Source organism: Triticum urartu, chromosome 7A (genome assembly GCF_056163025.1).
Source record: "Triticum urartu cultivar PI428250 chromosome 7A, HENAU_Tu73, whole genome shotgun sequence".
Classification (NCBI taxonomy): domain Eukaryota; kingdom Viridiplantae; phylum Streptophyta; class Magnoliopsida; order Poales; family Poaceae; genus Triticum; species Triticum urartu.
The window spans coordinates 34632508-34646561 of record NC_141879.1 but is presented as its reverse complement, the minus strand read 5'-3'; the positions used below and the strand labels follow the sequence as shown (position 1 = coordinate 34646561).

The 14054-nt window shown below is 48.1% G+C and overlaps 2 protein-coding genes across 2 annotated transcripts; one reads left to right on the top strand and one right to left on the bottom strand.

Moving 5' to 3' along the window:
* Positions 1 to 1980: 1980 nt before the first annotated feature.
* LOC125523334 (uncharacterized) lies at positions 1981 to 2944 on the bottom strand. Its single transcript, XM_048688382.2, has one exon. The coding sequence runs from the start codon at positions 2913 to 2915 to the stop codon at positions 2151 to 2153; it is 765 nt and encodes a 254-aa protein (XP_048544339.1). The 5' UTR covers positions 2916 to 2944; the 3' UTR covers positions 1981 to 2150.
* An 8528-nt stretch (positions 2945 to 11472) lies between these two features.
* On the top strand, positions 11473 to 14054 carry LOC125521842 (uncharacterized). Its single transcript, XM_048686903.2, has one exon. The coding sequence runs from the start codon at positions 11519 to 11521 to the stop codon at positions 13883 to 13885; it is 2367 nt and encodes a 788-aa protein (XP_048542860.2). The 5' UTR covers positions 11473 to 11518; the 3' UTR covers positions 13886 to 14054.

The window sequence follows — 14054 nt, the reverse complement described above, 5'->3', positions numbered from 1 at the left end:
AAAAAAAGTGTCACATTGACGAGCCTAATCAATGAGCTATGGAGATACCCATCAATTGATGTCAATATAAGGAGTATGGATTGTCATGCAATAAATGCACTAGAGCTATAAGTGAATGAAAGATCAAAAGAAAATTAAGTGGATGTGCATCCAACTTGCTTGCTCATGAAAACCTAGGGCAATTTGAGAAAGCCCATCATTGAAAGTCACATTTGACAATATTTGGGCTTTAGGCGAACAACTATTTTTCTTCCTTAAATATAACTTTATAAGGGATATGCTAGAGATGCTCTACGGTAGAGAATGTCCTAGCACGCTCTAAGAAGTCATTTGTTAACATGGTACAATTGTAGATGCTCCTATACACGCACACATTCATCTCTATAAAACACGCACGTAAACACGTCATGAGATTCATGAAGTCACCATAAGCGCCATAGTCGATGGGAAAGTCTCCTTTCACAGAACGAACATTGTTGAAAAGTCTGACACAAATCTAGAAAAGTGCGCGCACCAATGCCAACTTTATTGCTTAAACTATGATGGGTTGGTTCCACCACAAGAAATCTGATCATCAAAGCTAAGCTCAGTTCGACGCTCTAATGAGTCAAATGGTGCTTCACCTCATAAAACGACTTCTAGAGTCTAGACTACTAATCTCTCCCTATCTCTCCCTAATAATAAAGTACAGATTGACTTTGTCGGGTTCACCGTCACAATACGCTTTCTTCTCATGTTATAATACACTTTTACGATTTGTATAGACAAAATCATAATATAAACGAGATGATACTAATCTTATGTTGCACGATTGTTCAAAAAAATATCGTACGTCGACAGTGGCTGGCTTCTTCGCTTGATCCGTTTATGGCACATCCTCAGCTGGGCCTGTCTAGCCCCATGGGCGGGCTACACCCACACACAAAAGACAGCCCATTAATCCTAACGCTGGTGCCGTGTGCTGCTCCTATACGGTGCAATCATCGTATTGGATTAGTACCAGATTAGGCTAGCTTATGTACTATATATACTAGTATACATGTACGTACAAATGTACACATTGACTTCCCTCGTCCGATTGGTGCATTGCACAACAACCAGCTCAAAACTCCGTCCCAAATCCCTCTGCGATGACGCGATTAGTACGCGCTACCGATGCTTATGGACCGGCTGCCAAGGCGGCTGAGACAGCCAGCTACATGCATGGATGGACGACAACAGCAGCAAGCATGTGGATTTTTCCAGCATTGACATCTGTGGATGGTTCTAGAGAACAACAGTAGCTTGGCTGGTACTGATTATCTGTCGATGGTTTCGGAGAACAACAGTAGCTTCGCTGGTACTATAGCTAGAACTGTAGCAGTGAGTCCGAGCACTTCCAATCATTGGATGGACTCTATCAATGGTTCAGGTTGCTTCTTGGTCATGAGATTTAAAATTTCAAAACTGGTACACTATATAGTAGTATAGATACTACTACCGCCGCTGTCGGCCAGAAGGTTTCCCTGGACAAGCTTCCATCCCGTCACCAACCAGGCCAGCCACCAACACCTCCGAGCACGGACGCCGGAGATCTAGAGCAGCCGATGAAGAGAACCGCATGCTATGATAGTCCGCCTCAGATCTGACGAAAGGGGCACCGGGAACCACCTGACGCCACAACCGTCGTCCACTGAGACCTTCTGCCCAAGCAGCCAAGGAAATCTGGCCGACCGATCCGACAAACGCCCACCACCGGCAGAAGGACGCCGCCCTGCCACGTCCCATGTCGCCGACTGCCGAGTGAAGAGAAATGAACCTTGCCAGCACTGGCGTGGGCCGAGCTTTGCCTGGCCGCACCCTCTGGTGGCGGCAAGGGAGAGGGGAGAGAGAATTGTTGTTGAACTACTAGAATTTTTATGACCTGTTGTAACGCACGGGCATATTTGCTAGTAATTCTCAAATAAGTTAAACACTTGTTGTGAACTGCAATATTACTCAGATGACTTAATGCGTTTCTCTTCATGTTTCGTCGCCCGTGGCGACGGGCGGGTTGATAATAATTCAAAACCACACTTGACTTCGATCTCACAGCTTACTTTCATTCAAATGACGAGGCGTCTAATTTACTCATCACCACAACTGCACAACACGTGCAGAGGCACAGCTAGCTAGGGCGGCACCTTATCGCAAGGCGCGTCGCCTGCAGACAGGTGGAGCGGCGGGACGCCGATGGTGACCGGAAAGCAGCGGAACGCGGTGACGCCGCCGTGACTGTAGGTGAACCCGGAGATCTGGGTCTGGAGGATGCCACGAAGGTGCACGGCAGCCTCTTTGATCTCCTGGCCTGCAGACGTCGTCCCATTCCTGCTGCGAGGACGCATCCTCTCGGCGAACTCGCTGGGTACCTCATCCGGCACCACGAGGTCCCCCCTCACCAGCGTCTGCCGCGCCGTTGTCGGCCCCACCACGATGCCGTGGATGGTGCCATTCGGAACGCTCAACCAGGTGATCGCCTTGCCGCTCCTGTCGAGGAGGCTCATGTTGACGTTGCTATACTGGACGCCGACGCGGCCGCTTGGGTTGTACGACAGCAGGTTCAGAGAGATGCTCACTGTAACCGGTGCCGGCGGCAAGCCCTTCACGGACACGGAGACGGACGAATTGGCGACTTCGATGGTGATCGGCTCAGAGCGGAGGGACACGGTGACAGCCCTGGCAATGACCGCCACGGTGACCGCGGTCACCAGGGCTGCCGCCGTGTACCGGGCCACATCGATCAACCACCGGACTCTTGTGTCCTCGCCGTCGTCGTTGCTGTCGCCGTTACTATCACCCATGAATTGGAGATTGGATGTATTCTTGTAGTCGTGCATAGAGTGGCTATTGCTTAATCGGCCGGACTTGCTAGCTATTCCATGGATGGATGGATGCATATATATTGATATGATAGCAGGTGCCTTGCTACATAGTATACACATGTTAAAGTGAAACTTGCACTAGCCAGTTATTTAGAGTCGGATGGAAGCAACCTCAAGGTGCAAGCTATCTCCAGAAAAGGAAAAGGATTGCCTAAGATTCGACACTCCGTTTATCCATGTAAACTAGTACTACTTTGCTTTGGCTAATTTTTTCCTCGGCCACTTTACTTTGGTTGACCTAAACACCCTACTATATCCAGTCTCACCCCCCCCCCCCCCCCCCCCCGACTTTTAAAAAGACAAAATTGTGTCTACTAAGCTCAAATATATCCCATATGCTGCTGTTGTGGTCACTACTAAGGAAATGACTCATGGTAAAAAAAAACTAAGGAAATGGCTATGCGTGATGGACTGATATTCACAAACTCCTTAGGTTTCCCCGTGGGAAAGTTGAGTCCGATTATTTGATTGTTGTAGACAACTGTACTGGACATACAAGATTATAGTATGTTACTGCAGCAATCATTGCGGAATGTGTGGATATGGCTTTGTTGATTAGGAAGGTCATTTTTAAACGGCGGATGTGATAGCTAATTACGGTTGTTGTAGTAAGTCTTCTTTTAGTTAGACGGATGAACCACGGCCCAGGGGTATCTGATTTCCAGACTCGTGGATGATGTAATGCTTGTTTAAATTCAATAGAGATAGCCATGATGGCCATTCCTCAAAAGAAAAGCTCAAATAATCTGAAGAAAGTCATGATGTCAATTACCAAGCATATGCCTGCAAATATTGGCCACAAAAATATAAGTATTTACGATGTGTGCAAAAATTAAAAGTAAACATGTTACTTTTCTTGCAGATTGGTTACAAAAAAATGGTTATATTTTTAAAAACACACTCTACGGCTAGTCCTGTGTACGAACCTGGCTAGCTAGTGATGCAGTGCAGGTGCAGCTAATTAAACTTGTGAGTCGAGCTATATATTCCGTTTCCATAGATTTGTCTACAATTCATACCGTAACGTGCCCACATGTGTGAAAGCTAAAGTGAAAGTTGTACTTAGACTCTCGGAGGAAGCTACCTCGAGCGTACTTAATTACTAGTATTTAGATGGAAGATATCTTGAGAAAAAGACGAGCGTCTAGCTAACTCGTACTCGTTTGAACAAAAGTCTAACTATGAATGCTAATATTAGGACCTTGATCCAGCGGTAACATCATAGAAATCGTGTGCAAATATCTAGAATTTTCACAGGCCAAAGACCTTGAAGTGACAAGGCAACTCAGAGTTGCATATATCGAGATATGATCATAGGAATTTTGGGCTTTCGGCATGTAAAAACATGCTAGAGCACTTTTGCGATTATTACTTGTAGCTCACGCTTCTGCCTGTTGCAAAGATAGTTGTAGCAAAATGTAAAAAGAAATGTATTCTCCATATCGATCGCTTTACCCTCCGAGGCCGAGGGGATATGATATATCGATCTATGCCTAGCTTGTCAGTCATAACTCCTAATATGCTCATAGCTAACCAACACTAGCGCAAGGTGGAGAAGCTAGCTAGCAATGGCGAAAGCCCCAGTTCATCCTCGCGGATGGAGAACTAAGCGCTATATCCTCGCCGCCCTCATGGTAACCCTTGCCGTGACCGCCGTCGTCATCGCCGTCTCCGCGGTCCTCAGACCCGCGAGGATTGTCTTCTCCGTCACTGGCGCCGTCGCCGGCAAGCTCGACCGTAAAAGCAAGACGAGGCAGCTGAACCTCACCCTCTCCGCCAACAACACCAGCCACCGCGCCGGGGTGAAGTACAGCAGCGTCATCGTGTACCTGCAGTTCAAGTCCAACGGCACGGAGTACAAACTGGGGGCCGGGCCCGCATCGCCGCCCTGGCACTGGCAGCCGCCGGGGGCTACGGTGAGCATGAGCCAGTCGGGTACCCTGTTCGGCACGGCCTTAGACATAGGCCCCTCCGGCAGGGCTCCGGCGATCGGCGTGCTGGTGCTGGCCGTGGTGAAGTACAGGGTCGGGCCGGCTGCCTACACGAGGCCTTACGACGTCAGGGTGGTGTGCGACGCCGTCGATTACGTCGGCGATCGGAATATTAGCTTTCCTATAGCCTGTAATGCCTGACATGTCAATGCACGTACTAGCTGCTACTTCGATGGGTGCATTATGTCTTTGCGCTTCTTCTTTTCTCTCTCTTTGCATCGTGTCTAGCAGGTTAATTAGATGATTGTTATTAACATGTGGGGTGGTGGTGGGTCGAGTGCTCAGCTTGTGGGATGTCGCTGTTCCATTTTCTGTTTCTTGTGGTGTTGCAAAACAAACTATCTTAATGAATATGCATTGTTATTAGCATTCATGGTCTTGGTAATTCTTTTACTATCGTGTGGATTTGCATTAACTAATCCATGGTGAAATACATGCTACATGCTACTGCGTGGCACATTTGGTGTCAACTAACATGTACTTGATGATGATTCCTTGAACTGCTCGATGTTTATGTTTATGTTTTACTTTGTCAATTTCATCTTTACTTGGATGTGCATTCATGTATGAACACTGACTCAACGATGGCACGCCCCAACCTAAAAGTAGAACAGCTCGCGGTGCCACATATCTCCAAGTAAAACAAAAAGACAAGATGATTCAGCTGCTTTCCCCTATAATACAAAAACATTATCACAAAATACTCTTGCTGTGTGCAATGCCGGACATGCACCTATGCAACCTATTGTTACCTTGCACAACCTAGAGCGCTCTCTGGATTAAAATTCAAACGATAATTGTCGGCCTCTCAACCATCTAAATCATACCAGCCGTCTACATCTGTCCCACTCCTGAAGTCTTCATCAGCACCTCTCCTTCCTTCCAAGTTCGATGTGTTCAATTAGGTTAACCCTTACTCAGCCACAGGGTCGTATTTATGGGGTAGTAGCTCCATTCTATTTTTGAAACAAAAACAATAAGGCAAGCCCGTACTGCAAATATTATTGCCTAATAAGAGTATGTACAAAAGGTAAAAATAAATAAAAGAGAATAAGGGAACAAAATAGGAAGGCTGCAAAGGGTGCAACCGAATGGTGAATATCAATCCAAGTTGTTAAGCTTAAAGAATTCGTTTGCTTGGCTGTGTGCTTCACTAAAAATGGTGTAGGAAAGCTGGGTGGGGGCGGCGCCGTCGCCGGCTTGCTGCAGCGGGGCGGCAGCGGCTTTGCGGGCCTGAGATGGGCCCGGCCGGGCCTGGGTGGCCTGGTGTGCCACTGCGGCCGCGTCCGGTTGGCACCCGCGACAATGCTGGAGGCAGAGGCCTCCCGCACGATGGTGGAGGAGGTGGTTCCCTTCGACGCGGCTCAAGTGATGCCCCTCCCAATTTCTGGCGCTCCTCTCTCCATCCTTAGGCCTCGTGATGGCGGTCTAAATGAGGCGACATAGATGACTTCAAGACCGTAGTGGCGTATGCTGGTGGGTGGCTGTCTGGCTGGTTGGCTTCGGATCAGGCGGATAGTGGTGGTTGGGATGCGGGAGAAATCCCTGGCGGTTCTTCCGGCGCCGACGCGGTGTCGCCTGCGGGTGTCGCCTTTCCTTCCTGATGGGCGTAGGTGTTACCCATCCTCCACTCCTCTCCACGTGCCGGGGAAACCCTAGAACATGTCCAGGCAGCAGTGTCGTCGACGTCGCATCCCTTCTTCGAGGTTCTGCTTGGTACGCGGCGATTTGGAACCTTGGTGTGCGGCGGGACGAATCCAGATGGCGCAGCAGTTGCAGATCATCTGTGCTTTGTCGAGTTGCCGTTGTTGGCATTTTGTTCTTCTTTCTTTCTCTTTCGGACTTGATGTGTTGTGCGCCCCAGCATTTATCGTGTGATCGGTGGAAGCGGGGGGGGAACCCTTTTTCGGTAGGTTAACATGTTTCTCCATGATTGAAGTGTCAGCCGCTCATTTTTTTTAAACAAACCATTTCTCAAAACCCAGATATTTCAGCAACCCTTGATGAGGACATTTCACAATGTAGATGGAATTTCTCAAACCATCTTCAATGATTTATTCTGTGGTTGTGCTACTGTCGGTCTTACTATCAGTCCACCATTATATTACAACGATCTTCTACCTGTGCTCTTTCTTAGCACGGCACTCCACATGTTAGCACGTCACTCCACATGTTAGTTGCTCACCACACGTGCGCATGGCCAACAAATGTGATCACCACAAAAGCTATTGGTCGCCGCACATAGATGCACGCTGTTCTGCTTTAGTAATTAGTTTTATGCAAAATAAAGCAACCTTTTCCATAAATATACTCCAAGGGCATTGATTCTTAGTCCTCATCTTGGGTAAACGCAATACGGGTGTGTTAGAAAACGTACTAGTGTAGTACACCCTAGTAAATAACACAGGAACCAGGACGGAACAAACCCATGAGTACTCCCAACTCAACTCATGTCTTTTGATGTTCTTAACTTTGAAGCGAAAATTCTTTGCTCTTCTTTTGGAGAAAAGAAGAAAAGAGAGTGTGTGTAGGCACGTAGGAATGTACCTTCTAGCCAGTAGAAATGGAAAGGCACGCGGAGAACAAATTTCAACAAAGCCATGAGAACACTCCCAACTGAACTTTTGTCTTTTGATGTTAATTTTTTAAATAAAAGATTGCAGGAGAGAGAAGAAAGGGATCGACACCCCTCCATTTTTATTAGTTACTGCAACCACTAGGACAGTTACAAGACCCAATGCAATGACGCTAGCTGTACTAGAACGTTTTTTTAATTTTAGAACAAAATTTGAAAAGGGAACATTTTTTGATATTTACGAACATTTTTCTAAAACACAAACATGTTTTGAAAAAATATATGGAAAAACAAAAATAAATAGAAAAAAGGAAAAATGACAAATAAAAAAGACAAGGCAAACTAGAAAAAAGGACAGAGAAGGCAAAAAAGACAGGAAAAAAAGAAAAAGGAAACAAAAAAAGAAAAAAATGGCTGATGTTTTTTTAGCAAAGGTAACTAGGCTTTATTCATCAATGTCAATCATTACAGGAATTACAAGGGTATCATGGGGATGCTCCAACCAAATCTGCCTTTGGGAAGGAAGGTTAACCCCTAGCCCAGCTAACTTATGAGCCTCATAATTCGAAGCTCTACATTCGTAAACAAAAGAACATGAAGTAAAAGATTTCTCCTGCTGTTTAATCTCTCTAACGATAGTTCCTTCGAAACATCCTGAAGCTTCATGCATGTGATTGGCCACTTCCTTACAATCAGAGGCAATGTAAGGATGACTCAATCCAAGATCATTCCCCAGATTTAGAGCCTCTCTACAAGCGATTGCCTCCAGAAACAGTAGGGTATGTTAAGCTATGTATGGTCAGAATCGAAGAACCCATATGTGTGGCATCCCTGTCACGGCAAATCGCCGCTGCTGATCACAGGTTATGATCAATGGAGATACCCGCATACACATTTAGCTTCTGCCTCCAATGGGAAGCATCAAGAAAAAATGGCGTATGTGGTGCTACGCTAATGAAATGCTGGGCCACTGAATTCTCCCAATTTGTCCATCGCTCGGGGTGGATCCTTCGTTCGTCGTAGATTCGTTGGGCCTAAAAAATTGTAAATAGTAAATGCTGCCTCAGGGAGGTGCCCAACTGAGCTAGATAGGCAGTGTACATATATACGCTTGGTCTTCCTATTAAATAATACCACCTCACCCACATCCAGCCAACTCCAGCTTTTGGTACCTTGGTACCATAAATTCAGTAAGCCGATTCGGGAAGCACTAAGCACAAGTTAACGAAGGAAGAGAATGTGCCAAATAAGCACATACGTATGGGATTCAGAGATTGTGGGATTTGAGACACCTGATTAAATAGGTCATTCATGTGGGGGCGTATTATGATTGTGGGATTTGAGAGACCAATTAAATTGGTCATAAGCACTAAAACTGGATTCGTACCGAAAAATATTTAAAAAGGAGGATGCAGATCTTAGAATTTAAAGCCATTTTTTAAGAAATTAAAGGTAGACTTTGGACATCCCCATTAATTGGATCATTTAGCAATCATGGGAGAAACAAAAATTCAGGGGTGTGAGATCAGAAACAAGAGATGGTAGCTTAGGTCAGTGAACAGAAATATATTGTACATTTTTTAATATACATATAATACTCTTTTTCATTTTTATTTCGAGATGAGAGTAGATTGTATCTTATTTTTGGTTGGAGCACCCGAACAGCACTAAGTGGCCCGCCAGCATAAATATCAGACAGGAAGAGTATAACATAAGCCTCGATGACCTGCATGGAACCTAGGACCTAAGTGTTTCTTATCAGCGGTGCTATGGCTCGTTTCACGATTAATGCATGGGTGATATGCACGCATTTTTTGTAGAGCTTGGTGTGCGCCTACCTGCAGGCTGCTGGCACCATCAAGATGTCATTGTGTTGCACTGAGGAAAACTTTGTCGTTGTATTGTGCTGATGAAAACTTTGGTGGACATTTTGTCTCCCCTTGCGACGCAGTGGGCACATTAATAGTTAGAATTTAAATGTTAACATGTGTACTTCTAAATGTTAGGGTCCATACTAATCAAATATCACAGAAAACTACAGCCTAACATTGGAAGCTAGATTTAAAATTTATGTATCGATCAAATATCATGTAAATGACATATATGGCCCTTCCAAAAATGCCATAATAATCAATTGCCGACAAATTAAAGATGATACTTACACATTGGATATTTTATTTAGCACAACCATTGTTGTTTGTTATAGAACTGTATTGTTACATATCACATAATGTGGATAAGCATGAAACCATAAATTTAGTTCTCAGACACTAAAAAAAAGACGATGCCCTAGCATTTGCGAGGGGCATGCCACTATGCTAGGTGGGGAAAAGGATAAAGACTGCATGGGAAAATGCACGAACGTACTGCATCCTAGTATAGAAAACGAAAGAAACAAGGAGAACAGATCCTTAGAACTTCCCACTCAACTCTTCTCTTTTGATGTACTTTACTTTCTGTGTGTGTGTGGGTGGGTGGGTGGGGAGGGGGCACGTGGTAGGGATGTTCCTTCTAGGCAGTAGAAAACCGAAGACATGAGGACTAGAACAAACTTCGACAGAAACAATAAGAACACACAACTCCACTTTTTCTTTTGATATTTTTAATATCTAAAAGAAATGGAATTCAGGAGTGGGAAGCAAGGGATCGACATTCCTCCCTTTGTATTAGTTATTAATTAAATCAGTACAAAACAGAAGACATCATGACCAGAACAAACTTCAACTAAAACAATGAGAAGTAGCAACACAACTTTTTTTTCTTTGGATATTTTTAATATATCTAAAAGAAAAGGAATTCAGAAGTGGGAAGCAAGGGATCGACACTCTCTAGTTATTAATTAAACCATGCACTAAGAGCATCCCCAGTAGAAAATGTAGATGCAAAAATAACTACTTTTTGCATCTTCGAGGCCCAAAAATACATCTCCAACAGATGGTTTAGATGCAAAAAAAAAAAAAAACATCTCCGCCCCGGAGATGTAAACTACAACATCTCGTGGTCCAAATTTGCAGCAACACCTACAAGAAGAGATGAAAAACGCGACTGGCTGCCAACTGCCCAATTGCCATTCCTTTTCCTTCCGCGCGACTAGCCGCCACCCGACTGACTCTGCCGCCGGTGAAATCCACACCAAATCGATGCCGCCGCCCCCGCCCGACGGCTGCTGGGCCCGCCGCGACTGCACTCCCCTCCCCCCATCCCCCGCCGCCTGCCTCGCCAACCCGCAGCCGCCGATTCACTTTCGGCCACCGCCAAATCGAAGATTCTCCGGCGGCCGCGGGCCTGCCGCGACTTCGCCCCCCGTTTCCCGCCGCCTGCCTCGCCGGCCTGCCACCTGCCCGATCCTCTTTCTGTCGACGGCCGATTATAGGCAGCTCCGGCGCCGCCCAGTGCTGCCGCAACCGCTTTGGCGTCCTCTCGACCTCCCCTACCCATTCTTCTCCGCCTCCGGCCGATTCCGGCCAACCCCGCCGGCCCCGGCGAGCTGCAGCAGGAGTGTGACCCGACCCGCAGCGGGAGCACACGAGCTTTGACAGTTTCGATAGTTTCGACAGTGCACTAGTTTTACATCTTCAAATACATCATCTGTTGGAGTTAGAGTTTTACATCACAAATATACATCATCTATTGGAGTTAGCTCTTTTTTGAGATGTAAAAAGCACTTTTTAATGATGTAAATTATAAAACACCTAATTTTACATCTTCAAATTTGCATCATTTATTGGAGATGCTCTAAGGGCACTCCCAAGTCCGAGTGTAATTGTCCTCTATAGTTTTGTTAAACACAACGCACAAGTACCCTCCCATGCAAAACCCTCCCATGATATCTTAAAGAACGAAAATCAAAACACAACGTACAAGTAATACTCACGTGGTCACGAGTGCAAAACCCTCCCATGCACGCCATGCTGATCCTGTCTTATTCTTCTCAGGTTTGTTTATGTCTTTTCTGGCAGGGTACGTATATATAGAGCAAAATCACCCTGACCATTCACTCACGGAAATTCAAGTCAAGTAGCTAGCTAACGGCCTAAAACCTGTACGTGGCCATGGCGTACTTCAACGATAGTAGTAAAGTGTTGATGTGCCCGGGTCACACCGACATCGCACCCTACGTCGCCAACCTGACCTCCTCCTACTCCGACAAGAGCAACGAGTCCTCCGTGGTGGCCACCTCCGTCTTCATGCTCGTCCTCGCCGCCGTCTTCTTCAACCTCAACCTCTTCAGCCGCATCTCCAACACCAGCGCCGTCCTCAACCCCACCGCCCGCCTCATCCTCACCTCCGCGGTCTCCCTCTTCCTCCCCGTCATGTCCTACCTCTTTTCCGAGGCCAAAAACACCCCCGATGCCGCCGGCGCCGGCAAGGTCGAAGAGGACCTCCCGGTGCGGGCTCGGCTCATCCTCACGTGGATGCTTCTCGCGGAGCTCCTCCGCAAGAACGTGGAGGCCATCCCGACCACCGCGGCGATGCAGAAGGGCTACTCTATCATCATCGCCAACGCCAACGCCGTCGCTTGGCTTGGATACCTCGTCTTCTTCAACCTCAAGGGAGCCGGCCGGGTGGCGGTGTTCGGCATCCTCTGGCTGCTCTGCGCCGCCAAGTTCGTGCAGAGGGTCGCCTTCACCGAGATAGGGAAGCGTTCTTTCGCCTATGGCAAGAATGCTCGCCTCCTCTCCTCCTACATGGCTGAAATGGTAAAACGCCCGCCACATGTCCAGACGCCCACTCCGTCGCAGAGGTTGGAGATGTGCAACTACGTGGTCATGGGAGAAGAAAATCTTATGCTGAAACCCGGCTCGCATGGCTACGAGCTCGACCTCGACCGGCTCACCGCCACCTACGGCGACCACATCGGTGACCACATCGTCACCGTGGGGAAAATATGGGCACTCCCGCAGCAAGAGAAGAAACCGAGGCTCAAGAGGCTCAAAAGGCTGTGCCTCTCCTTTGCGCTCTTCAAGCAACTCCGGCCTAGGTTCGAGCTCCTGCGGGCCGCCACCAAGGAAGAAACCGACCACTGCCGGGACCTCATCTTCCAAGGCCTGTGCAGCTACGATCACACTGACCTCGAAGTCGAACCTGGGGTGGCACTGTTCCAGGTGCTCAAGGACGAGATCAGCTTCCTGAGCGAGTACTACCACTCCGTCCACCCGGTGGTGCTCGCCAGCCCCTACTTCTTCGTCATCAACTACATCACCTTCCCCGTCGTGGTCTTCGGCCTCTGCGTCATGACCGTCGCCCTCGCCGGCGACGGCGACATGCCCGAGGCCATCGCCAGCATCGGGCGGGACAACTACGCCATATCCTCCGGCATATTCACGCTCACCAAGTGCCTCTGGAGGAACTTCTTCCACACACCGGCGGCCTTCTTCGTCATCGTCGACATCTCCATCACCTACCTCCTCTTCATCGCCTTCGTCTACGAGCAAGTGTCCGAGTACATGGTCTTCGTCTTCTCTAACTGGTTCATGGTGTCGCTGCTGTGCAACTACGCCGCACGGCCACGCTGGCGCGACAGCACGACCTACCGTGGTATTCTCCGCCGCATGTCCTGGATCAGTAACAAGCTGAGCCACCCCAGCCGTATCACCTTGAAGCAGTTCTCCGTGCTCAGGGTTAGCTGGCTCTCCATGACGCTGCCCACCACCTTCCTGCCAAGACAAGCAAAGAGCTCCATAATGGAACGCTTTCGCTTGGCGGCGTACGGCCATGACGGTAGCCCCGCCCCTCCTAGCAACGGCCAGTACGTGATAGACCATTGGCGGCGGCATACAGACTTGTCATGCTTCTGCGAGAGTAAGAGCGTGGTCGAGGTCATCCTCATCTGGCACATTGCTACCACCATCTTGGAGATAGAGTATCCAGGACGGCACAAAGCAGAGACCTCTTCGAGGCTGGTGGCCACGAGGCTGTCCAAGTACTGTGCTTACCTCGTGGTCATCCACCCAGAGCTGCTACCGGATGACCGTGAAGGCACGGAGCGCGTGTTGGAGGACATGAAGAGGGATCTCAAGGTGGCCGTCGGGGGTTGGTGGGCTTACTACACCGCGCCCGAGAGGGAACGGTACAACAAGATGATGGGGGCGCCCTTGCCGGACTGCCCGGCCGACAACATCCATAATGTGGTTCACAAGGGAACAAAGCTGGGGAGGAAACTAATGGAAGATTGCCGGAGAGATGAACGGCCCGTTTGGGAACTACTGGCCGACCTTTGGGTGGAGCTCCTTGTGTACATCGCGCCATCCGGTCGTGATGAGCACGTGAAGGGGCAGGAGGAGGCACTGGTGCTAGGCGGCGAGCTGGTCACCCTCGTCTGGGCGTTGGCCACGCACACCGGCGTAACCCGGCCACCGCCGACGTCGGTGGTAGTAGAGGATGTCGAAGGGGCGTCACGTCCTTCTATATTGGCCTAGCTACCTCGACGTACGCCCATCCTTGTGTACTTTACGTCATCTATCTAATATCTTATGAAAGGCATGTGCCTTCATCTTGTCTGATTTTTGAACTTTTGAATACCAATTTCCTGTACTATAACATTTCGTTGAGTGTAACATGAATCACAGCAAACGATTTGCCGATCAA